This window comes from Electrophorus electricus, chromosome 2 (assembly GCF_013358815.1).
Source record: "Electrophorus electricus isolate fEleEle1 chromosome 2, fEleEle1.pri, whole genome shotgun sequence".
NCBI lineage: Eukaryota > Metazoa > Chordata > Actinopteri > Gymnotiformes > Gymnotidae > Electrophorus > Electrophorus electricus.
In genome coordinates this window covers 29,998,233-30,022,916 of record NC_049536.1, presented here as the reverse complement: position 1 = coordinate 30,022,916, position 24,684 = coordinate 29,998,233, and the positions used below count along the sequence as shown (strand labels likewise).

The 24,684-nt window shown below is 47.2% G+C and overlaps 1 protein-coding gene across 3 annotated transcripts in view; it reads left to right on the top strand.

Moving 5' to 3' along the window:
• Positions 1–24,553, top strand: part of LOC113574636 (activin receptor type-1) — a 31,454-nt gene extending 6,901 nt beyond the window's left edge. Inside the window, exons 1-12 of one of the 3 annotated variants that reach the window (XM_027005685.2) lie at positions 4,288–4,433; positions 7,866–7,939; positions 8,379–8,636; positions 9,472–9,771; positions 10,660–10,917; positions 13,166–13,371; positions 15,156–15,255; positions 16,646–16,792; positions 17,092–17,367; positions 19,456–19,653; positions 22,879–23,009; positions 23,331–24,553. In XM_027005685.2, coding sequence (XP_026861486.2) covers positions 4,411–4,433; positions 7,866–7,939; positions 8,379–8,636; positions 9,472–9,771; positions 10,660–10,917; positions 13,166–13,371; positions 15,156–15,255; positions 16,646–16,792; positions 17,092–17,367; positions 19,456–19,653; positions 22,879–23,009; positions 23,331–23,465 — 2,106 coding nt within the window. In that variant the 5' untranslated portion in view covers positions 4,288–4,410 and the 3' untranslated portion in view covers positions 23,466–24,553. Of the gene's footprint in view, positions 1–4,287; positions 4,434–7,865; positions 7,940–8,378; positions 8,637–9,471; positions 9,772–10,659; positions 10,918–13,165; positions 13,372–15,155; positions 15,256–16,645; positions 16,793–17,091; positions 17,368–19,455; positions 19,654–22,878; positions 23,010–23,330 lie in introns of those variants that run through there. The other 2 variants (XM_027005686.2, XM_027005687.2) reach the window with 2 other exon arrangements.
• Positions 24,554–24,684: the final 131 nt, after the last annotated feature.

Genomic DNA, 24,684 nt, shown 5'->3' with positions numbered 1-24,684 from the left:
ATGTGGCTCTTAGATTGACTAACTCGGTTGTGCTGGATGTAGGCTGCAGCTAAACTCAGAACGAGCGCAGCTCTCCAGGAGCCAGGTTGAAGATCACTGCTCCAGGGACCCTATTCAGGGCATAAAGCTGTGGAGGGGACGCCACTGACATGTTCCGGTTCCAGCTCGAGACGCTCGAGATCTCGGCTCAGCTGCACCGAGAGGCGCCGCACAGTATGTGGGTCGTTGTGACACCGCAGTGGATGCCGTTTACTCTACACGTTTGTTGTAGCAAGGAGAGTGAGTGAGAGGGAGACTGTTCAGAAGATCCAGCTGCAAAGATGACACACTGCGGGACATTGTGGCGCCCAGGACAGGCACGGAAACTCTACAGGGAGACCATCTGACGTCGCCGCGGGGATGGGGGTCACGGCACCATCGCGGCTGTCTTGCCAAAATCTCCCCAAGATGTGAAGATCACTTTCTTTCCGAGGGGCAGTTAATCGATAGCAATGATTCAGGTTGTCTTTTTTTTGCTGGTCTGGGACGTGGTCAGGACTCTGAGCGGTCCTTCGCCATCAGAGCGAGCCGGCGCGCATAGGCTCCTCATCGATCCAGTCAGTCAGGAGTTTCAGAAGACACCCGTGTTATGTGAAGTGTCCGAGCGTGCAGCTCTGACTGAAGAGCATGTTCCTGAGGTCTCCTTGACACACCACCTTTCTTCACCTCTGTCTTCAGTCAAAAAAAAAAAATAAGATTTTCTTTCGGTTGCTGAAAGAATGTGTGTGCATTCCACTGCAAGCTAACTGAAGCCAAAGGCATTCAGAGTGTGTTTGACTGGGCTTTGATGCCAAGGGTCCAGAGGTTAGGCTAGCCATCTCATGGATTCACACAGTAACGAAACACTGAGTATGTTGTTTTTGGCCCACTTTTGGCAGCCTACAAACGCATTCACATGGACTGCTGTGTCCCCAGCTGCCTAGCAGCTGACCGCATGAGAGCTGGGCCTGAAGTGGAGCCCCTGTTAATTACTGAACAGGGCAGCAGTGGAGTTGGTGGTACTGACTCTTGCACAGGAGCATTTTCAGGAACAGCGGCGTGGAGACTAACCCTTTCTGCTGCTTTTTCTCCTTTCTTGATTACTTGTCACAAAGTGGACCGATTGTGTAATCTTGAAAGAAATCAATAATTGAATAAGTGAGTTTGTTTCGAAAACAGCATTTCCTTTGAGATGGAAGTTTGAATACAATTTTAGGTTTTTGTGTTTGTGAAGTTCATCTTGTCCTTGTAGATGGTTCTTTTGATCTTTTAATATTCTAGGCAATTTGGAAATATTCAGTATTTACTATATTCTTTGTTGTGGGTGAAATTGCTATGCGGCAGTGGTGACTGACTCTCTACGCAGACAAATTCCAGAACTTGTTTATGACTTTTATGGTGGGATCCAGCCATCCTGATCATTTACGTTTACTTACCTACTACAGATGGGTTACATACCAAAAATACCCTTAGAGTGAGAGACTACCAGAAACAAGAGTCAGTGCTGAAATCTACACTGAGAGATGTAGTACAGATTTATACAGTGTTATAAAGTACAAGACTTGAAATTTATTTCAATGACAAAACATAAGACCAATTCAAAAGTGCAGGATTACAGACATTCAAGTACATTTCAAACAGATGAGTCTTCAGTAGGAATTTGAAGTTGTTGAAGGACTTTGCTGTTCGGAGAGCCAGTGGCAGTCCATTCCACCAGCTGGGTGCTGGACAGAGAAGGATGACGTGTCCGTCCGGCTGCTGGACAAGAGAAGGACGACATTTCCATTCCGGCCGTGCTTGAAGCTCGAAGGGTTGGAAGTCCAGGCTGGATTTTGACCGGCGGCTTTTGAATGTGATGATGACCACTCATACCCACACACTCCTCTGGAGGCTTTTCCAACATGCACATTAAAGCGTGCATGCGTCAAGCCATTTTGCTACTAATTGGGATACTCAAGTGGGCCCCGTGTGACGGATGATACAAGGGCACAGATAGTATTAGGCTGTTATCTTGGCCCATGCTCTGAAAAGCAGGTCGTTCACTCTTTCCAGGTATTAAGGAATGCCACGCTGAGCCCAGCAAGTCAGCTCTGACGCACCTCAGGTCTGTTCAGTGTGTCGTACCTCAAGATTGGCCCCACCTCTTTTTCCCCCACCCTGCCTGATTTCCGAGCCACTGTGTCCTGAGGTCAGTCTGATCTAAGTGGGCTGTTGTGTGTTGTTCTTTTGGGATGTCTGAGAGTCATTTCCATAATGTCAGCATGTCCTCACTTGATGGTGTTACGGCATGACACGGCGCTGAAATGCCGGGTCCGTCTGGCATTGTTCTTGCTTCGCAGCTAACTGGACTCTGCCGCTTTGTGTTGAGAGCAAATCCTCGTTGAAAGGGGGAGGGGGTCATTTTAGCTTGGCTCAATTCCAGACTGAGGATCTTCAAATGTCTCCTGAACAGAGAGAGATGGAGAAGAAAAGGTTCTTTTGTGTCTCAGAACAGCAGCTCTGAAGCTTTGTGTGTATCTGCAAGCATCTGGTGCATTTGTTTTTAATGCTATGGGGAGAGAATGGAAAGTGTATGAATGATGTGACTGTGTAAGGTGTGTGTGTGTGTGTGTGTGGGAGGGATGTGTGTAGGGGAGGACTTTGGGTGGGGGAGTGTGTGTGTGTGTGAAGGGACATGTAGGGTTGTGTGTGGAAGATGTGTGCATATGTATGGTGGTGTGTGTGTGTGTGTGTATATATGTGGGGTGTTTGTATGTGTATAAACACACGAAAATACACTTGTAATTAACCTACATATGTCTCAGCGAGAGTGTGTGTGTGTGTGTGTGTGTGTGTGTGTGTGTGTGTGTGTGTGTGTGTGTGTGTGTGTGTGTGTGTGTGTGTGTGTGTGTGTGTGTGTGTGTGTGTGTGTGTGTGTGTGTGTGTGTGTGTGTGTGTGTGTGTGTGTGTGTGTGCCACCCACCTAAACCTCCCAAAGCCTCAGTTGACAGCTCTGAGCACATTACTGAAAGAGAATGAGGGGGCATTAGCATTTGATTACATTGCTTTGGCTGTGAATGCCACTATGTAATGAATGTACTAGGCAAAGACTACACTGTCAAGAGTGGGTAGACTGCCACATAGGTCTCTTTGTGCCCTAAAGGCATGGGAGATCTACCTGATCTACCGAATACAAAGCTCTCAGGCTAGGGTGGGGCCTTCGGGTTAATGTCTCTTTTTCACCACATAAACAGATTTAAGCTGATGGTGGCATGTGTGCGCACACACACACACACACGTTTAGCCTGTAATTAGTTAGAGCTGTTATTGGCCCTTTTTTTTTTTAAACATTAACACAAGCCTGCACACTGTGCCTCACACACATCAGATGCTATGTTGTTGTTATTTATTTCTTTCTATCTCTTGGATTGTGTTTGTTCAACGGTGACACACTGGCGCTCTGCTGATGTCCCTAAATGGTGGCCCACATGGCGCTAACGTCGGGGCCTGCCAGAACAAATAACGACGAAATGCATGAGGAGCGGAGGAAAGAAAGCCAAGCCGTGACTCACTGGGAGACGGGTGCCGTGAGTGCAGCAGCCACAGGCCTCTGCTTCACATCGAGGGTCTCCGCTCTTTATTCAGCTACCGGAGGACACCTTGGAGAAAAGATTTGATCTGCTTAAACTGCTTTGTGTTACCATGTACGTTTATTTTTGTCCTTGAAGCATATTATCACAAGGCAAATTACAAATATTTGTTTATTTTTTCCTAATAAACTTCGTAGAATGTTAAAGCTGCGGTGTGCATTTGAAGAGACAGAAGTGTATGAGTATGGTCTGGACGCTAGTTCGGCGTCCTCGCCTCGTGCACTGGCGTGTAGAATAATGGCACTGCATTTGCATAGCGTGATTTAGAAGTGCTGTGTGTGAGCGAGCGTGCGTGCATGCTCCGTGGCTGAGCGCTGCTGACTCAGAAGGGGGGAGAGAGCGAGCGAGAGAGAGAGAGAGAGAGAGAGAGAGAGAGAGAGAGAGAGAGAGAGAGAGTCTGTCTCAAGTCTGTTTGCGAGAGCTTTGCGTGTTGGCTTTGGCTGTCCCTCTCTCTCTCCCTGCCTCCTGCTAATTACAGCAGGGGAGAGCTTCACTCTTTCACGGTGCAGGATGCCAGGCAGATTTCTCCTCTCCACCTCCCCAGTTTTACTCCCTTCTGTCTCACGTTCTTCTGGGTCACCCCCCCGTATGCACAGTCTCGCTCTCGTCTCACTCTCTTCTCGCTCTCATCCTTCCGTGGGTCCTCTCGTTCTTTACTTTAGTCTTCCTATTCCCCTATGCAACATTCTCTCTCTTGCTCTGGCTGTGTGTGTGTGTGTGTGTGTGTGGATGAGTGTTCGATGACTCAGCATCTCCGGGAGGGATGAGTGTTAAAGGTTTATTTGGGTAAGTCAAATCTAAGTCCTGTCTTCTCAGTCACAATGGATTGGTACAGAAAGACCTTTATTCAGTCCTTTTTGGAAATCATACAATATTTACATTATGAAATGGAATTAATCACACATTGTTATTCCTGCATGGTTTATTAATAGTTTGTTGTTGAAATCTAGGAAATATCGATGCGCTTGGGTGTACTAGCTAGCTATATGCTAATTATAATCTAATGCTAACTTGAAACTGGTTGACGAGGAGCCAGGATTCTCGGTGAGCTGGTGTTGGCATGTCAGTTTGTGGGACTGTAATGTAATGTGTTTTGGAGAATGAACAGAGCATCAGTGTGGTGTCACGGCCTGGGTTGAGTTGGTTATGAGCTTCTGGAAGGATATCCCTGTTCTGATTGTTGTCAGGCCAACGGCGTGGCGAAATCCTTCGGGAGCCTTGAGCCGCTCTGCCTGTAACCTGGTCTGGCTGCCGGAGCGGCGGGGCCCGCATGGTTCCCTCGCACAGCCGCTGGGGTTTGACCAGTCCCTTGGCTCCTCTCCCTGCCGTGAGCGGGACTGCGCCACGCCGATGGCAGATGGAGGAGAAGCAGGTGCAAGGGGGATACAGGCCTACGGGGTCAGCCCATCACCTGACCTGGCAGAGCCGCACGGAGGGAGGGCGAGGGAGCGGGGGAGTAGCGGAGAGGGGAGGCAGGGAGGGAAAGAAATGAACCCGAATACTGGAAAAAGAGAAGGGGTGGGAGAGGTGGCAGAAGAGAGATGAAAACCAGGGGGTGAGGAGAAACCGATGAGACAAATGCAGTGGGAGGCTTGGAAGAAGGAGACTAAGGAGGCTGATGTGAGAAATAAACTGAGGGGGGCAGGAGAAATGAGAGCGTAATATGAAAAGGAGGGGAAAACCCACGAGAGGAACAAAGAGGGAGGTAAAAGGAGCGCACGAGCCAAATGAGGGCGGACAGGCTGAGCGCGCCGAGAGGCCTCCGCTGTGCTGGAGCCGACGGAGACGTCCCCTCCGCGCGCCTCCTCTGGGACATGACTCTGTCCTTCCAGTTTGATGCTTTCACATTTCACACTCCACGTATGGCAGGAGACGTATTTTTTGGAAGGCACGAGGAATTCAGCAATGCACGCTGCATGCGCTTGGACGAGGACGGCGGCGGTGTCGCGGAACGCCGCACGTCCGTCTTGATTCCGGACAGACCGCAGCGATGATTTGATTCCATCTGGGTCTGTGGTGGCGGTGCCCAGCTAGCTGCTGGCTGTACAGGCCCCGTGGAAGCCCCGCGGGGGGTCGAGGTGGGGAGCAGCTCGCCCGTGACACATGAGCTGCGGGGGCAGGCTGGCCCAGTTCTGTGGGAACCGTCTCGGCTCGACAGAACACGAGCCTGACCGGTGACGTTCTCTCTTTTAGATTATGGTGTGTTGTCAGTAACCATGGCCATAGTTCCCACCTGTTGAAGTCTGGGGATTCATCCTTCATCAAGGCCTAAAGAGAAATGACATGAAGGCTTACATTACAACACGATGCAGCCTTACATTCTGTGTGTGAGGCATGTGCGCAATGTACACACACACAATGTGAGTGGGTGGGTTGGATACCCTTGTCTTTTAGGAATGTCGGATGAAGTGCTGTTTGTCGGATGTTTGTTCTTAAAAAGCATTTGATTGGTTAATGGATTCAGCTTGATTCAGCGCGGATTCAGTAGCAATTAGTGTTACTGGGCTTGGACGCAGTCTCAACTGAAACTGCTGTTTGGGTTAAGAAGATGTTATGAGTGTGTAAATCTGTCCTGCTGGGATACTGGTTCTGCACATTTATGTGAAATGCCCAACGCTTGAGTCTTTAATGTTGCCGTATGGCAGCATCCACCTGCCTAATAAGAATTAAGCTAATGTGTGATGCATTGTGTCGCCCAGTAAGTCCAGGGAATGTATGAAAATTCGGGTCACTGACTGCTATCAGTCTTCATTCTCCTCTGCAGTGCTCGGGATAATTTCAGGAAATCCCCAGCAGTATTAATTTGTCTAATTGAAAGCAGAACCCCCCCCACCCCCGTGTGGCACTACTCCTGCTCCGCTCTGGTGAATTCCCGCCTGATTCTCTACTCTACTGCCCCCTCACTCACCCCTCTCAGCCCCTCAACGCCCTCGGTCTACCCTCCGTTTGCCCTCCGTTTGCCCCTGCGTCTGCTGCCAAGGGCGACCGTGTGTGCGCGCACGCGTGCCCTGATTAAAGGAAGAGCATGTGGTCTGTGACAGAGTGCACAGTACACACACTGCGCCAATAGGCTAATGCTAGCAGAACGCGAATGTTTTTATATCTGGGACCATCCAGGCAGCACAAAAGCACACGTGTGCACGCACGCTCTGAGACAGACAGATAGACAGACACACACACACACACAGAGTCATTAACAGAGAGAACAAGACACATGCGCACACAGACACAAACTAGATGAGTGTAAGTGGTTTGTGAGGAATAACGAGGCCCCAGGCAGAGCTGTTGTGGTGTTAGCATTTCATCACATTGCAGGATGACGATGATGATGATGATGATGATGATAATGGCGTTGATTGTTGAGGGCTGCATTGCTGTTTGTGTGCGTTCGTACACACTGTGCAGACTAAATGGTTGTTTTGGATGCAGGCAGTTATCCCCTGGCACTTGTGAGTGGGCAGACTTTGGGGAGCAGAGAGGAGTGTGGGTGCGCTAGAGGCCGGTCGTCTGTCTGCCTCTGAAACCCTCGTCCTTCCTGCTGTGCGCCTCCACCCCTCCTCTCCTCCGCCGCCTTCTTTCATGTCTGGCTTCTCCTCTCTTTCTGTCAGGCAGCCCCCTCTCGTGTGCTCGCTCGTTCTCTCTCTCTCTCTCTTGCTCTCGTCCTAATAGCCAATAGGAGCGCACCAGTCTTCTCACTGCTTGCCACTCAGTGCCTTGTTGCCAGGACAACAGGGGAGGCATGAGACCCACTTTATTTGAGGATTTGAAACTTGGAGCTGCCTCTGTGGCCAGCCGGGGAAGAGCGGTGACCTGACGCCTCTGTCTCTCACCCTGTCCTCACCTCCGCTAATCCCTCTCTCTCTCTCTCTCTCTCTCTCTCTCTCTCTCCTCTCTGCTGTGCTCTAAGAATCCTATCACTTTTTTCTGGTGAGCAGTAGGAGGTTGTCTTGGTTATGTCTGTGTGGGGAGTGTGCGTGTGTCGGGGAGGCGGGTGCGCGCGCGTGTGTGTGGGATGGGTGTGTGTTTTGCAGCTACGCACTTTTATTGTTCAACCTTAAGTTGGATGAATACGGCTTACCATTTTAAAGTGGGTTACCTTTTCATTGCATACATGGCGGGAAGTAATGATGATATGGCTCATTTTGGTGGAAATCTCTTGTGCTGTGTGATTTGTAGTTTATGGTCATGCTGATTTTCTTTCTCTGTGTTTGTTCCAAGGTCTGTGAAGGCAGCTGGCATGATGGCTCTCCTGCTTGTGGTCTTGGGGGTTTTAGCAGCAGCCAGTCTGGCAGGTAAAACTTGCACAGAGCTTCTCTTATCTGTAAAACACTATTCATTAACGTATATGCACACAGTAACCAAGCACAGTCAGCCTCTCAAGGGCCGTTCTCAGACTGTGTGTGTGTGTGTGTGTGTGTGTGTTGGTGGGGGTGTGAGTTGGTTTGTATCCTCCTTGTTCAAGCACACCCTCACCCTTCCTGTGTGTCATCTAGTTTGTCACACCTGCACTGGTTGCTTTTCCAAGCTGGGGGATGACTGGGCGTATTGCACCGCCTCTTTCTCTCCTTTAGCCCCGCCTCCTCCCCCCATCCTGCTGCTCTCTCCTGCTGTGTGCTGCCACGTGCTCCCACTGGGAGAGCGTCTTTGTGCAATCGATGCCAAGCACTTTTGTTTTACTGCACTGAGGCCTGGTTCATGCTGTTCACTTGTGCGTGTGTGTTTCCTTTACAGGTAAAGCCAGTGCGAGTGTCTTTGAATGTGTGTGTGATGGGCCGTCATGTGGCAGTAGCAGCCACTGCTTTGGAGCGCAGTGCTTCTCCTCTCTCTCGCTCCGGAACGGGACAGTCCTCCACCAGAAGGGGTGCATTGTGGGTACAGAGGAAGGGGCAGACCAGTGCGGAAGCTCCCTGCAGGCAACTGGCGTCATGGTACAGTGCTGCCAGGGAACACTGTGCAACAGCAACGTTACAGTGGAGATGCCAAGCCCAGGTGATTCTCCCAGTCTGAATTAGAGATGCACTGTGACTTTAAAAACCTTTTCATTTCCCAGCTTTGATATGTGGGTCCTTTATTTGAAGGCCACTCTGGGTGCCCCACAGGCTTAAAGAAAGCTCTGTACCCTGTCCTCATCAGTGATTTTCCACTCACTGGCCACTGTTTCAAAGATCTTTGCCCTGGTTGCTCTTTACTGATTGTTGAATCTCAAGCTCTGTCTCAGTGCAGCTTTCCAATAACACAGTCACCACTGTGTGAGGTCTAATTCACTGGCCCCCTTCTGGTCCTGTTCCACCCACACACACACACACACACCCCTGCAATGACTAACATTATCAAACAGTGGGAGGCAGGATATGGTGACAGGGCTCAGATGAGTCCATTCGTGTTCCATTAACCACTCAAGTCAACTCAACTAATTATATTGTGCAGTGTAGAGGCCTTCGTCTGGGAATGAAATTCATTAGAAATTTTTCTCATGTTCATCTGTACCCTTTCATAGCAGACAGTGACTGTAGAGCTAATGGATGTATTTTATATGAAAATACTATATGGCCTTTGGTGACCTCCCATTGCCTTGTATTTACTGTGTTGTGACTCACTGGCCCTTATTTCCTAAGAACCCTTTAAGGTCCAAACGTTATTACTTCTACACTGTCGACACATTTAATGTTCTGAGTTACAATAACACACCCGAGCTGTAACGCACTTGAGCGAACTCGCCTAGGGGATCATAAGGAATGTTTTGGTTAGCCCGTGAGCCAAGTCCTATGTTTCTCCAGGTGTGGCGTTGCGGAAGCACTAATCTAAATGCTTGTGTTCTCTCCAGACTTGGACATGGCTGCGATCTCCACGCAACACGAGTGTGCGTGCGAGGGAGTGGAGTGTGCAAGCAGCGGGCTCTGTGTCGGAGAGCAGTGCTTCTCCTCCGTAACGTTGACTGCTGGGAACCTGCAGCACCGCAAGGGCTGTTACTCCGCCTCCCAGTGGGGTGGGGCCAACTGCGACACGTCCACGTCGCCTGACCGCTTTGTCAGATGTTGCACAGGATACCTGTGTAATGCCAACATCACCTTGGAACCACCCACCAGAGGTGAAGGGGACTGGATTCAGGTCACACCGTTTATTGGTACTGCTTGTTAGGGGTGTACAGTTAGACATTATTGAAATGAGTCTTCTGTGTCGTTAGTTATCAGTTAAACTAATTAATCTGGCTTAATTCATCCTGAAAGATAATGCATTTAGTTTGGTACTTATTTTGTAATCATTTAGTACATGATGCATCACTAGCATTCGCATGCATTTATAGACAGCCCGACTCCCCTTGAGGGCGGCAGGGGAGCACGGGACTCTGCGTATGGTGCGTGTGAGTGGTCACTGGTGCTCACGCTGCAGCCTGGCTTTCCTGCGGAACTGCTCTGACCCACTGAATTGCGTCTAGCTGAACGGAATCTTCAGTCTTGGAGATGGCGCTGCGCTCTGCAGATGGGCGAGATCAGGGGTGACCACTGTTCTGGCCTCGTAGCTTTCTCCAGCGCGTCGCCCGTTGTTGGCATTTCTGCGAAGTGCACAGCGACTGTGTAAAAGCGTTTTCCAATCGCTGTCAGTCACTACTGTTAATTGCCATCTCAGTATCGCGCCGAGTGATTGCGCAGCGCGCTGCTGTCGCACTCGTGCAGCCCTGCTGCTTCTGTCTGCTACGAATCCTCCAGCGTGGTGGGCCGGGGGGGGCCTTACGCCCCATTCATACGCATCTCAAGGGCTGCGGTTTGAAAGATGGTTCAGTTCCACGGAGGAAGAATTCTGTGGTGTTTATCAGTGATGCCCGATTCCTTAATATTAAAGGCAGTCTTACCCAAAGAAATTGCACCAAAATGAGCCTCATGTTCTTAAAACAGTGCAGTAACGCCTCTCAGCCGAATGTCATCCAACAGTAAACCTTCGTTAGCATTTGCTACGTTAGGCAACGCAGAGACTGCTGGAGACGGACCTTTTCCTTTCTGTCCCCTTTCTGCAGACGCCAAGCTGCTTCCTAAGGAGCACGAGTGTGTGTGCGAGGGCCACTCGTGTGTGAGCGGCGAGCGGTGTGTGGGTCAGCAGTGTTTCTCGTCCCTGACAGTGAGCGGCGGAGACTATGTGTACCAGAAGGGCTGTTTCACAGTGTACGAGCAGGGCCGTATGACCTGCAAAACCCCGCCCTCGCCCGACCAGATCGTGGAATGCTGCCAGGCTCACCTGTGCAACCTGAACCTCTCTGTGGCTCTCCCCGTGCGAGGTAACACACACAGCTATGCACGCTCACATGCGCACACTTTGACACATACTGATTTTATATTTGTTTGTCCACTCACTGATTAGACTACTGATGAAAAATTGACATACTTGTAAGCTGGTAGTGTGTGTGTCTCTCTCTCTCTCTCTCTCTCTCTCTCTCTGTCTCACTCTCTCTCTCTCACACACACACACACACACGCTGCTCTTTTTATTAACCACATGGACAAAGCCAGGGAAGCGTATGCTGCCCTTTTCCCGTCGCCGCCGACAACGCGGTGTTTTCCTAGAGCGGTGAGTGTTTTCCTGCTGTGCGACGCTGTTAGAACTCTCCCTCCACGTCCTTCACCTTTCCGTCCTCTCCGACCCCGCGATGCTGCGTCTGTGCAGCAGGCTGTCGAGCTGTCTGCCAGCATCGCCTGCTGCGCCCTCCATCCGCTGGGTCCTCGAAGGCGTCTTGCAGGCGGCGCAGGGCCGTGTCTGGAGAGTGCAGCTCGGGAGGGAAGCGCGCAGACATTCCCCCTCTCCTTCATTCTCTTTTCTCTCCGTCACTGGCCTGCCACACAGACGACCACGCAGCAATGCCTCCTGGGAATGGGGGCCTTCCGCCAGCTGTCTGCTGGCTCAGCAGTCAGCGGCTCTGGGTCTTTGCTGTAAAACCCAGCTACTGCTCTATACACGCTGCTTCGGTGTCATATTCTTAGCACCAAATAGGCCAGCGGCTTCCAGGCGAGCTTTGAGGGAGCCCCCAGCCAATATAGACCTCTGCTACCTCCCAGCTCCCAGCAAGCCCTAGCCTTAACTCAGGGGTCCTGTTTACCTGGAGGGAAACTGGAGACGTGTCGGATGCATAGTGGCTTTAGTTTTCTTTTTCGTTTTCTTTGATATTATGTCCGCACTACTCATCTGGTATTGAGTTTCCGGTTTTGAAAAAGCGCTCGCAGCAGTCTGCTGCTGTTGCCACCACTGCTTACAAAAGTAAATGTCACATCTCGGCACATAATTACGCTTGTATCAAAATTCCAGCTGAGAGACAAAATATGCATCATTGAATCCTCACTTTTCAATGCACCAAGGAATATTCTGGTTGTAAAATGACCATGTAAACTGAAATTCCCAGAGGACCGAGGACAAACAAAGGAGTTTCTGCTCTGGCTTTCAAGACCGTGTGAGGTTTTCCTCAATGGCCGTCATCTTCGATCGCGAGCTCTGTAGTCTCTTCTTGAAAACAGGTTTTTTGGCAGTTTCATCCTGCTCTGTTTGACCTTTAAACAGAGATGGTCGCCGTCACACTAGTTCGGAAGATGGGTGGGAGTAAAAGTAATAACTGATCTGTGCAGAGTGAGGGGGGGAAAGCGCAGAATATGGGAAGAGCTGTTTTCTCTCTCTCTGTCTCTGTCTTTCTCTCTCTCTCTCTCTGTGTGCGTGCGTGTGCGTGCGCGTGTGCGTGTGCGCGTGCGCGTAATTGACCAGACCCCTGAAAACAAACAAACCAACCCCCAGGCATGTCTTGAGTGCGAGTGACTAGAAAAAAGCTCAGCCTGCCGTCCGGCGGATGAATGTGTGGATCTGCGGCGTGGCCTGTACTGGACCCCTCCCCCCCCAGACTGAGCCATCACTTGGACAACTTGGCTCATGTTCCGCCCAAGTCCTTAAAGTTTAGCTGGGCTCTCCATGGGCCTCTTCGGCTCCCATGCAGCCTCCGCTCAGCTTTTCTCTTGGCTCTGCTCTGAGTCCGCGCTGAGCCTTTACTCCACCCAGTGTTAACCCCAGAAGCACAGTGCCTGTGTGTGGATCTCCACGGGCCACCGGTGTGTGTTCTCTTGCTGCATAGAGTTTCTGTATTGGAAAGGAAGATGTGTGTCTGTCTATTTTTTTGGTGGGGGGGGGGTGTCTTTGTGCATGGTGCAGTGTTATCTGCAGTGTGTGGTGTTCTGCCAGGGCTCATGCATGCCTAATTATCACTGCATCTCCTAGCAAGTCCCCAAATTTCACTGCAGGTGTGGGTGGGTGGGTGTGTCCTCAAACAACAAAGTACACTAAGGCTTTGTGTGTTGAAAATGAATATATGTTTATGAACCTCCTTCCTTCTCCCATGTGCAATAATACAGCAATCTGTTAAATCCTTTTATATACCAACCATCAACTCAGAAAATAACTATTTATGACACCGTCATATAACATTAAATGGAACTGCCTCTCTAATTACCCGTTTTTCTCTCTCTCTCTATCTATCTCCATCTCTCTCTCAGTGGTGGAAGGCCCTAACTACAGTGTGACAACTTTGGCCATCGTGATCGTGGCTCCAGTGATTGTGCTCATCTTCCTTTCCATGGGGGCCATCTTGGTCTTTCGCCGTATTCACCACAACCAGATGGAGCGTCTGACGGCTCGCGATGCCGAGTATGGCACCATCGACGGGCTTATTGCGTCCAATGTTGGGGAAAGCACTCTTGCGGTGAGCCGCATTAAACATGTCAATGCAAAAGTGCTTGGTCCCCTTAGTTGCAGCTTGCTGTTTGTTTTCTGTTCTCAGAGGTGTTCTTCAGAAACTGATGTCTTAAGTGTTGCAACAAAGCAATACATGCTTAGACTTTTCTTATTCTTATTTATTGTTCCAAACATTATAACAGTATAACAGTTTTTTTTTCCATCTTTTGAAACATTTATCATTATTATTACTACTCATTATTTATTATGATACTACTTTTAAATTACAGCTCAGTTTTCCCATCTTATATGGATTTCATTCATTTAAATTCTTTTTTTTTTCTTGCATTAAGCATTGGCCTTGATGACGCAGCCACTCCTTTTAAATTCCATTTAACCCTCTCTCTGCCTCACTCTTGGTCTCCTTGGTCTCTCTCACGCTTGTCTATTTTTTCCCTGTAAGTCTCACTGCCTGTGTTCTGTCTCAGTTTGCTCCTCATTTGAATGGCGGGCCTTCAGGCTCCTGCTGTTTGTCTGGTGACGCTAACACACTCTCTTCCCCTCTCTGGAGCCTGCCTCCAGACCCGTGCGGTCCCGTTCCGTAATCCGGCCAGGGCCCGGTGGAGGCCCGTTCACCGGGTGCTCCTGGCACTCCCCTGCAAGATCGCGGGGTGTGTTTGAGTTGCTGATGTTGGATCTATTTCAAGTTGTTTTCAAAGAGCTGTGTGCAGTGCTTGGCAACTGAGGCCAAAATCTGTGAGGCCGAATGTTTGCCTGTGTATAATTACAAAGCGCTTCCCAGCACAGGGGGAGGAGGGGAGAGAGGCATTATTAGGAACAGTTGAGGCAGGCTGTCTGAGGAACACGTGAAGAAATTATCTGGGCTGTGACTATGATTTTGTAAAAATTCAAATCCACACAGCTTTCAGAACCTTCTAGAACCATCATACATCTTGAGCAACGTTTGGGAGCTCTTGCTGACACTCCTCTCCTCCAAATCTCCATACTTCATGCAGCAAACATCTGTTTGTGGTTACCCCCCCCCCCCACACACACACACACACACACACACACACACACTGGTATGTGTGGAGAGCAGTGTAGGATGTCTGTGGTTGCTTGATGTCTCCATCCGGTGGTGGTGTCAGGGTATTGCAGCAGGCTATTGAAAATGACTTTTGTGTGAGGATTATGAATAAGAAGGATGATGTGGAAAATCTAATCGGGCTCCATACACTGTGTAAATACTCTGTGAATGAGTCCTGCCACTCCAATTTCATTCCAAGAGAATTTTAAATTGTTTGCACTTTGTCCTGAAATATAAGCATGTTATTGGTATATTGAGAGAAATGTATGTCCGTCAAGTTCAAGAAGCTTTAGAATTATCGCAGTTTTTTTTTATTTATTTATTTATTTTATTAAAGGGACAAGACTGATTTACCTTAAACCGACTCCATGTGAAATGTTAAGTAAAACAGTTGTTCATGGACATGCTATATCATTTAGGAGTGTTACAACACTACAAACATCATACATGAGGTAATAATACAAGAAAGTGAGGCTTGGTGGGCTAAAAGGCTATGGGTGGAGTCAGCTTTACACCTGCCTTAAACGAGCCTTTTTAAGTTCAGGCTGAGCGATTTCCCTGTTGCACAATTGAGGCCTCACTAAACTACTTTTACTGGTGTAGATGGTCCAGCAGAGGGCCCTCCTGTTGTGTGTTTGTCGTCTTTTATGTCAGAGGTCATCTAACCGTTCTCCCATATGAACTTTTTATTTAGAGGTTTTCTGCTCGTGTTTTACACCCCCCAGGACCTGTTGGACCACTCTTGCACATCGGGCAGTGGTTCAGGACTGCCCTTTTTGGTCCAGAGGACGGTAGCCAGACAGATCACCCTAAACGAGTGTGTAGGTGGGTATCATGTGCGTGTGTGTGCTGCGTTTGCGTTCAGATTGTTTAGTGGGGATGCACACATCTGTTGTTTGGGCACTTGAGAAATGCTGTCATTAGCGTTTCTGGTTCTGTTTCTCACATCCTTGAGAAGCTTTAGACACGTTTCCACACTGAACCATCTAAATGTTCTCTGTTATTGTGTGAAAAACATAGAGGGGGAGTGTGTATGACTGTGGGAGAATCTTTTTACCAATTAGTTAAATCTAATTCAACAAGCTTATTTGATTCTTAAGCAGTAATTAATGACTTTTTGGGGCAGGCTGTCTTGTCTTGATGTTGATCAGTTGTAGACATGGGTTCTCATTAGTTGTTTAGTATTTGTTTCATTTCTTTAAGATAAGATTTGACCTGCAGTCCATTTCTTCAAACTCTGAAGGAGTGTGTGACCACAGACACGCATAAAATTCCAGACTATATCCAACATTTTTCATTTATATTTTTCTTTGAGGTCCACTTACAGTGCTGATTTTTGGAAAATAAAGCCACACAGTCACAAGTCATTTTACATGACTATTCTTGAACTACTCTTCATCACTTGGAGTTAAACAGGCTGTTTCTGTTACGGTGATTTTAAGATGTTTACAAGAGAAATGAGCTCTGTTCTGACTGGCTGCTGTTCAAAAAACAGCCAGAGCTGAAAGACATGAGAACTAGGTAAATGGGTGGGGCTAAGCTGGTCTATACTGAAAAGGTGGAGATATGTAAATAAGTTTGGTCTTGTGACATGAGAGAAATGTAAAATAAATAAAATGCCACTTAGATTCGACATATGGACTGTATGGTCTGGGCGAGTGAACTGTGTGTTTTGAAAATGTAAAAATATTTAGATATTAATCACAGTCCTTTATTTCATTAATGTGAGGACAAACTCTTTATTCCATGATAGGGGCCCTTTAAACACACTGAGCTCTCCAGGAAAGGGAGACAGGCTGTTCGTTGCCAACACATGTCTTACACAGCAACTTTTTTTCTAACCGCACAATGAACGGATTACAGATTAACGTATACAGTAAATGGTGTCCTATTGCTTATAAAGTATCATCTTGCTTCTTAAAAGGGAGCAAACTGTTTTTACTAAAATGGGGTCAAATAGTTTATTTTAATTTAATACTTATTTCCTTTGAATGTTTGGGAAGAGCTGTTTGGTTAAAGGCAGGGATAGCAGGACCAGCAGTATGGCGAAGTAAGGGCCAGCCTTTGTTTTACTGACAGGAGACACTGGTACTGTTCTTACTGCTGGTTGCTCTGTTTAAAATTCTTTATCATAACATTAAAATATTGGCTTGCTGGTTTCAGTGATTCCTTTTGTGATTCAAATACGTGTGTGTGCGCGCGTGTGCTCTCTCAGGGAAAGGGCGCTATGGCGAGGTGTGGAGAGGCCAGTGGCAGGGTGAGAACGTGGCTGTGAAAATCTTCTCATCACGAGACGAGAAGTCTTGGTTCCGTGAGACAGAGATCTACAACACGGTGCTCCTGAGGCACGAGAACATTCTGGGTATGTGCGCCTCTTCAGGTCCCTAACGCCATTACACGAGAAGATTTTGGCTCTGTCTACCTCTTCAGATCTTGTAAGATCATCACAGAATTTAAATTATCAGCACGGCAATTTATAAAATGTGAGTTTACAGAGAAGGATTCATAAATAGCCTTCCAATATAATTCTTAGAATATCTCTAACCATATCTCTGACTCACTCTCTCACTGTGTCTCACTGGATCTCAATTTCTCTCCCTTTGTCTAACTCTGTTTTTCTGGTTTCTCTTTTGTTCTCTCTCCGTCCTTTACCTCTTCTAGGCTTTATCGCGTCGGACATGACCTCCCGCAACTCCAGCACTCAGCTCTGGCTAATCACCCACTACCACGAGATGGGCTCCCTTTATGACTACTTGCAGCTCAGCACGCTGGATGCACCGTCTTGCCTGCGGATGGCGCTGTCCATCGCCAGTGGCTTGGCGCACCTGCACGTGGAGATCTTCGGCACCCAAGGCAAACCTGCCATCGCCCACCGAGACCTGAAAAGCAAGAACATCCTGGTGAATAAGAACGGCCAGTGCTGCATCGCGGACCTCGGTGAGGACAGACCAGAGGCTACGGCCTGGCCTTCAGAGCCACACTCGATGCTTTCACACCCAGAGAGTTCCGGAAACCATTAAGCAGCTCTCACCATTGACACACACAGCTGTGAATGCACAACCATCAGTGACCTAAAAACCCAACCGGTGTTTACATTGTTTGCAAACAGTGGAGTAGGAACCTCTACTGCTTTGGATTGGCAGCTGTTAAAACAGCTGTTTTTGAAGCCTTGTGCACTGAGAAGCCTTTAGTTTTGGCACTTTACTAATAGTTTACCCTTATTTTTGATATCAAGCTGTGTTGTTGGACTTTGGCTCCGAGATTTAGCATGCTAACCTATTTCTGTTCCAGAGGGAGAGGATCAGGTCAAGGTTTAAGCTTTAGTTGGGACTCCTTACACTTATGTTAACACCAAGATTCAGGTTGTGCAGCTTCTTAAGGTCTAGACTGCACCCAGGACAGGGTAGAGGCTGCACTAATTTGACCAGTGATTACTCTCAGGACAAGTATTTATATGCAGTGTTTTAGGAGATATGATTTTAGGTGAACTGTTCTCAAATCAATGTATGAGTAAAGCTCTGTTTAAAATGTATGGGACTACATAAGTGACAGCTAGTGCTAAAACTGCTCTACTTTGAGAAAAAATGTGTGTGTATATGTCAGAGAGAGCGACAGCGTGCGTAGCTGGTGCATAGTGAGATGTCAGTGTGGGGAAGAAAATTCAGGCTGTCTGTCCTTCAGTGTCAGTGGAGATCAGTTTTGATCTCTTGCAGGCTGGTCAGCCAAGCAGATGAAAGGGATCCCCATCAGTGTGAAACGGGCCGTCAGCACCAGTGCGAGCGCCGGGTCCGCTTTAGCATGTCAACGGTCCGGCCCATGCATGCACAGAGGCGCTCTCAGCAAGCCCTGTACATGCCGCACCATGCTGCATTACAGACCAAGCAGCAGGGCACACAGATGTTTTCGTTGCTTTTGAAAGGTATTTTAAGGAAGGTCACACTTTCTCTGGCCTTGTGAAGTGTTTTTCTTCCCTCTCCTCTATTAACAAGTTGCATTTGTCATGGTGACCAGTAAACCAGCTAATAATAGCCAGTGGAGCAGCCACCCGCGTGGACAGAGTGAGTAGGTCCCCGGTGCAGAGCAACTGCACTAAAGCCCCTGCGCTCAGACAGTCAGCCTGTTTGGGTTGTTCAGAACATGGAACATCAGGCGCTCGTTAGATGGGGGGGAAATTCAGCACAGTGTCACTCGGAAACCTTAATGAAAAATCCATTAATGTCCTCAGTCTGCCACAAATAATGGTAAGCTTCACTTGCGTGAGGTCAGAAACAGGATGGAAAATGTCCCCTCTCCCCCAACACAACACAAACAAAGAGTTTGAAAGGAAATGTTAAAAAAAATATTGCCAAAAGGGAGATTCTGATATTTTGTTCATATTTGCTGCACGGTGTTGAGCACATTGCGTTTGGTTTTGTTAAACAGATTTCTGTAGATATAATGCTTTTAGAAGCCAAGAATAAAAATGCCCAGTCGGTGCATCGGAACTATAGAATGGCTTCATTCCAATAAACACTGCTAAAATGTGCCCTTTGTTAATGCATTCTAAGATGCTGTCCACAGTTCCTGATCCTCCCTGACGCGTGTGTGGGGGCGTGTGTGGGGGCGTGTGTGGGTGGGGGGCGTGTGTGGGTGGGGGCGTGTGTGTGTGGGGGCGTGTGTGTGTGGGGGCGTGTGTGTGTGGGGGCGTGTGTGTGTGTGGGGGGCGTGTGTGTGTGGGGGCGTGTGTGTGTGTGGGGGCGTGTGTGTGTGTGGGGGCGTGTGTGTGTGTGGGGGCGTGTGTGTGTGTGGGGGCGTGTGTGTGTGTGGGGGCGTGTGTGTGTGTGGGGGCGTGTGTGTGTGTGGGGGCGTGTGTGTGTGTGGGGGCGTGTGTGTGTGTGGGGGCGTGTGTGTGTGTGGGGGCGTGTGTGTGTGTGGGGGCGTGTGTGTGTGTGGGGGCGTGTGTGTGTGTGGGGGCGTGTGTGTGTGGGGGCGTGTGTGTGTGGGGGCGTGTGTGTGTGGGGGCGTGTGTGCTCTTGGACTTCCCAGGCCTTGCCGTGATGCATTACCAGGACACTAACGAGCTGGACGTAGGCAATAACCCTAAAGTGGGCACCAAGCGCTACATGGCTCCTGAGGTGCTGGACGACTCCATTCAGGTGGACTGCTTCGAGTCGTACAAGAGAGTGGACATCTGGGCCTTCGGCCTGGTACTGTGGGAGATAGCCAGGCGAACGGTCAGCAATGGTCAGTTGGGCTTGCTTTTTATTCCCTCTTCCGTCTATCCACAGTCATCCAGTTGAGATCTGAATGTGCATGGTCGGCTACTCAGAACTGTAAGCATTGGCTTCGCTCAAGGAAATGGGATCCCGCGAAATTCCGTAATCTCAGTATTTCTTCCGACATCTAAGAGCCGGTGATTGTGTATTGCCATCACTCTTTGCCAGGAGGTCATAGGTCATGAAACCAGGGCCTGTATAGGGTTAAAGCCAAAAATTGAGTTGATCTTCAAATAATTATGGCAGTTTTTGCGTGTCCACCGATCCACAGAACAACATTTAAAGTGGACATGAAACACCCTTAATTTTGATGAGTTTTGTGCAAACTTGTTTGGAATTTATTTTGAGAGAATTTTAGATATAAACTGATCACGTTATGATGGGGGGGTTTTTTTGTGGGTTTTTTTTTGGTACTAGCTCATGCTTTCGTGATAGCATGAGATTGGTTAGTTGGAAAGGGACCTGCAGGAAGACAGCAGTTCTGGTTACTTGCATTCAATTTTGAGAGAAACCTGCTTGTTGCTTCAGTTACATTATGGCAGAAGTTGGATCTGAAAGGTGTTTTGAGGAGAGTCTAAGAATCCCAATGGCTCATTCGGTTGAGTAGGAGCGAAAGGGTTTCGGACCAGAGGAACCGTGGACCTCCGAGGTGTGGAGAGGGCAGGTCTGCTGTGAGAGGCACGTCTTGGAAGTATCCTTGCTCTCCCTGTGCAAACTCGGTCCCTTCAGCAGCTAGAGCAGAGCTTCAGGAGCCCCTTTCAAAGTTGGTAAACAAAGATGGCAGCACAGTCATGTTTGCAACGGCAGTGGAGGTTTGTGCCATTGTTCCAGTGTTAATCCCATTTCAGCTAATTCAATGAATGAAAGATTCTCAAGATCTTGTATGGATACGTGTCAAAACGTTATTCCACTTTTAGCCTTACACAATAATGCTGCATATACACAGATGTTTGATAAAGTCAAAACCAAAAACCTTCTTGCAGTAAGGGGGGAAATCTTCTCTGTCCCAATGCAAGTTAACTTGGCTAGCTAATCATGTTACAGTGCACAGCTTGTACCATCTGACCTCAGTAGTTTCTATTTATTGATCAGACACATTAGTGAACATCTTATTTGGAGAACTAACTACTTGATATGTAGCTAGCAGAACCTAAACCCCGTGCAGTCCTACCGCGAGTCCCTTCAGTTATCCATAAGGTGTCATTCTTGACTCTCCTTTTCAGTGTACTAGGGCTCATCCCACGATGGTAACTGCTGCCACCTCAATTCCTATGTCCTCGCAGTCCGCCTTGTTTCCCTAAATGTGAGCGGAGGAATGGAGGGCAGGGAAGAGAGGAGGCTCTTGGAGCGAGGGAAGCAGGTGCTCCCAGATGATTTTAATAATGCATGTTCCCAGAAGTTCTAATGAAATTATAAAAGAAGTTAAAAATACGAAAACCAGTAAAGCACCAGGATGTGGTGGTTTCTCCTCTGAATTTTATAAGGAAAAATCTCTTTTCCCACTGGCAGTATATGAAGTGGCTTTAAAACAATGGCTTTCCACATCAGGAAAACAAGGCAAGGTTAACTCCTAAGCCATACAAAGACCCATGGCTTCTTGTGATGGTTGGTGTCCAGTGCCATTATTAAACAGTGATAGCAAGGTTCTGGCCATTGCTGTGGCAAAAAGATTAAAACATGGAATTAATGAGCTTGGTAATGAATGTTAGTCAGGTTTCCATAAAAATCATTATATTTCTGATTAACATATTCATTTTGGATCTCATGGAGTATAATGTTCTGCTGGTCACTAAACTGGATGAATTTGCAAGATCTTTATTTTTGAAGGACCTTATGAAATCTAAATTCCTGCATGTATGCTTACACAAATGACACATATAACTGGAATAATCTGACACATACAGTATCTTGACATTTTAGCGTTTATTAATCGATTTGGTTAAGGAAATGGGATCAACACCATGGATCGCTAGCAAAAATCTCAGCTTCTGTTGCCAACTCTTCTACTTTGTTTCTGGCGAGGTTGCTCCGTGCACCCATAGCCAACTATGCCAGTATAAGACTGGAAATCTTTAGTTGGCTAATGTTGGCTAATGTAAACTAATGTACGCTTTCCAAGACACTTCCTAATTTTGATTGCTTATGGTTTTATTCCAGTTTCATTGACTGTGCTAAACCTATACAGTTTATTACAAGTGAGAATTCATCTTGTACATTATGCTAGCTAAATCTAGTGCTTCATATCCACCTTTAAATGCTTGACTTACTGCAGATATAACTACGGTGTGCTACAGCAGCATTTTACAGAATCTGTTCTGAATTGGTTTATTCAGTTTGCTAATCTATTTACATTGCTTGTGCAATGCTAAGCACTTTATAAAAATAGAGTTTAAGCACTTTCAAAATCCGTTATTTCTCCCCAGCCACGGTATAAGACTGACTGACTCATTTATGCACTGCTCTGTGCCGCACGTTGGTTTGCAGTCATGCTTTTCTGTTCCTTTCACACGTGTGCACTCCGCACCCTGTGCCTAGCAGCATGTGTTCATACGAACCGCATTATCCATTTAGTGACTCATCCAAAGTACAAACTACTCAGCTGAAACAGAACTGTCAGATACCCGTTTCTGGGGTTTGGAGCATGCAGAGAATTTATCAGAAGCAAAACAGGAACTTGGAGCCTGCAGAAAGTTGATCAGAAACAGCCGCACAGCACATATTGACATGATGTCGTCCTCACCATTGACCACGAGACCCAATGTGTGCGTGTGTGTTTAAGTATTCCGTACCAACACGTAGATTGAATTGTTGGTAATGGCTGAAGCCATGCCATAGATCAGGCTAGATTCACCCCCTGGAATGTTCTTTTCAGTGACGCATGTCATCGCCTGCTCCAGCCCCCTCCTGCAGAGTGTACGATCTGAAATGGACGCTGGTCTTTCTCCTGTATCTAAATAGACTTAGCCTTCTATTTATAGGGTCCGTTGACAGTGAAGGTTGACCTGGGGCACTTTGACTCTGTCTTTCCACTGCAGGAGCCACCTCCCACACATTAATCATACTGGTCATTCTCAGCATGGTTAATTACTCCAGGATATTTTTTTTATTTGGAGAACTTGGATCCCAAATGTGATAATTGGAAGACAATGACTCGCTGTTTGTTTGTTTCATTGTTTTGTACATGACACTGCAGGTATCGTAGAGGACTACAAACCTCCGTTCCATGACGTAGTGCCTAGTGACCCTAGCTTCGAGGACATGAAAAAGGTGGTGTGCATAGACCAGCAGAGACCCAACATCCCCAACAGATGGTTCTCCGACTCTGTGAGTACACGTTTTAATAAAATCTCCTATTCTGCTCACCAGCATGGTAATGGGAAGGGGAACTCTGTAGCCAAGCAATAGGTAACTGTTTTAATTCAGCATGGGTAACAATCCCAAATCAGTAGTGAATGTGTTCCAGCAAGCGGCTAACGATTTTTAATCGAATTGCTGGCCCTTTGTTGGTGGGAGGTCCTTAATCAGAGCACAGACTGTGCCTTGCTGCCCATTTCTTAATTGTACCCTGTGCTGGGATTAGTAGAGTTAACAGCTCTCACTGCTAATGCACTGATGTATGATTTCCATTGTTTTGCCACTTCGCAGACTTTAACGTCCATTGCCAAACTGATGAAGGAGTGCTGGTACCAGAACCCATCCGCCAGGCTCACGGCACTGCGCATTAAAAAGACTCTGACAAAAATCGACAACTCGCTGGACAAAATAAAAGCAGATATTTGAGCTGCTTCCATACGGAAGAACTTCAAAAGGCCTTTATCGTGTCCAGCGGACAGGTCACCAGGACAGAGAAGAGGGAAGAGACATAAAGACTGCTCGGGCAATGTGCTCTCCTAGAGACACAATGTATTTATTTTAAACACACACGGTGGGACATGTTTTGGCATCCAAAGATGGCATCTTGGGCATTTAAAATGACTACAAATAGTATTTGATATGTGACCTATTTTAAGACATAGCTTTTGTGTGTAGTCATGTCCTTCAAAGAAGAGACTGTTACAGTAGCTGAACCTTGGAGGAAGTCGCTTTAGAGCTGTGGTTTACTTCTAATGCAGCTTTGATTTTTAGAACTGCCTGGGAAATGTCTCACTTAGCAACACAGTCTATGCTTATTTTTCGTTTATTGCACTGGTAGTCTTTGGCATTCCTTACTTGAACTAGTACAGAAGAATTTGGAGGGATAAGAAAACGGTTGACAGTTTGCCAAAAATGGCTATATTTTATATTTCACTAGCGCCATATCCTCATCCATAATCGGAGAGTAAAAACAAAAATAGATTTTACTGCCTCTTTTGTTTACTTTTGCACTGCCGTTAAAATAGAATTGGAAAGCATCTCTGCAGTCCTGGCGTTCAAGCTGTAATTTATTTAACGAATGGTGCGATGGCAACTTTTTTATTGTTCTGCCTGAGATCTTTTAACATGTCACCTTTTTTGTATCATTGAGCATTTAGCTTTTTTTTTCTTTTTGTTTGTTTCATAAGCTTTGAGTACAAATGCTAAAGGAAATAATAATAAAAAATACTAGAACATTCTTAACTCAAACTAAGCAACGTCTGCAAGCCCTGCATGTCGAAATGTGTGCACTGCCTGCACAACTGAAGTAAATGTTTTGGGTTATTTTAATGTTTTATATTATTTACTATTTTAAATTGAATGTGTTGTTTTTAATTAAGGCCAGAATTTAAGAAATGGACCGCCTCATCGACAAGATAAACAGCAAACTTTTCCATGAATTCTCACTACTGATAAAACTGCATTAAGATAACCTGACAAGTTTATGCACAAATACATAACAGCATGAAATCTTCCATAGACGTCTTGTGTAAAATCTTGTCAGTTATATGTATAGATTAGACAGCCAATAGACAGCCAATAGACAGCCAATAGACAGCCAATAGACAGCCAATAGACAGCCTCTGAGTATAGGTATGTTTGGCAT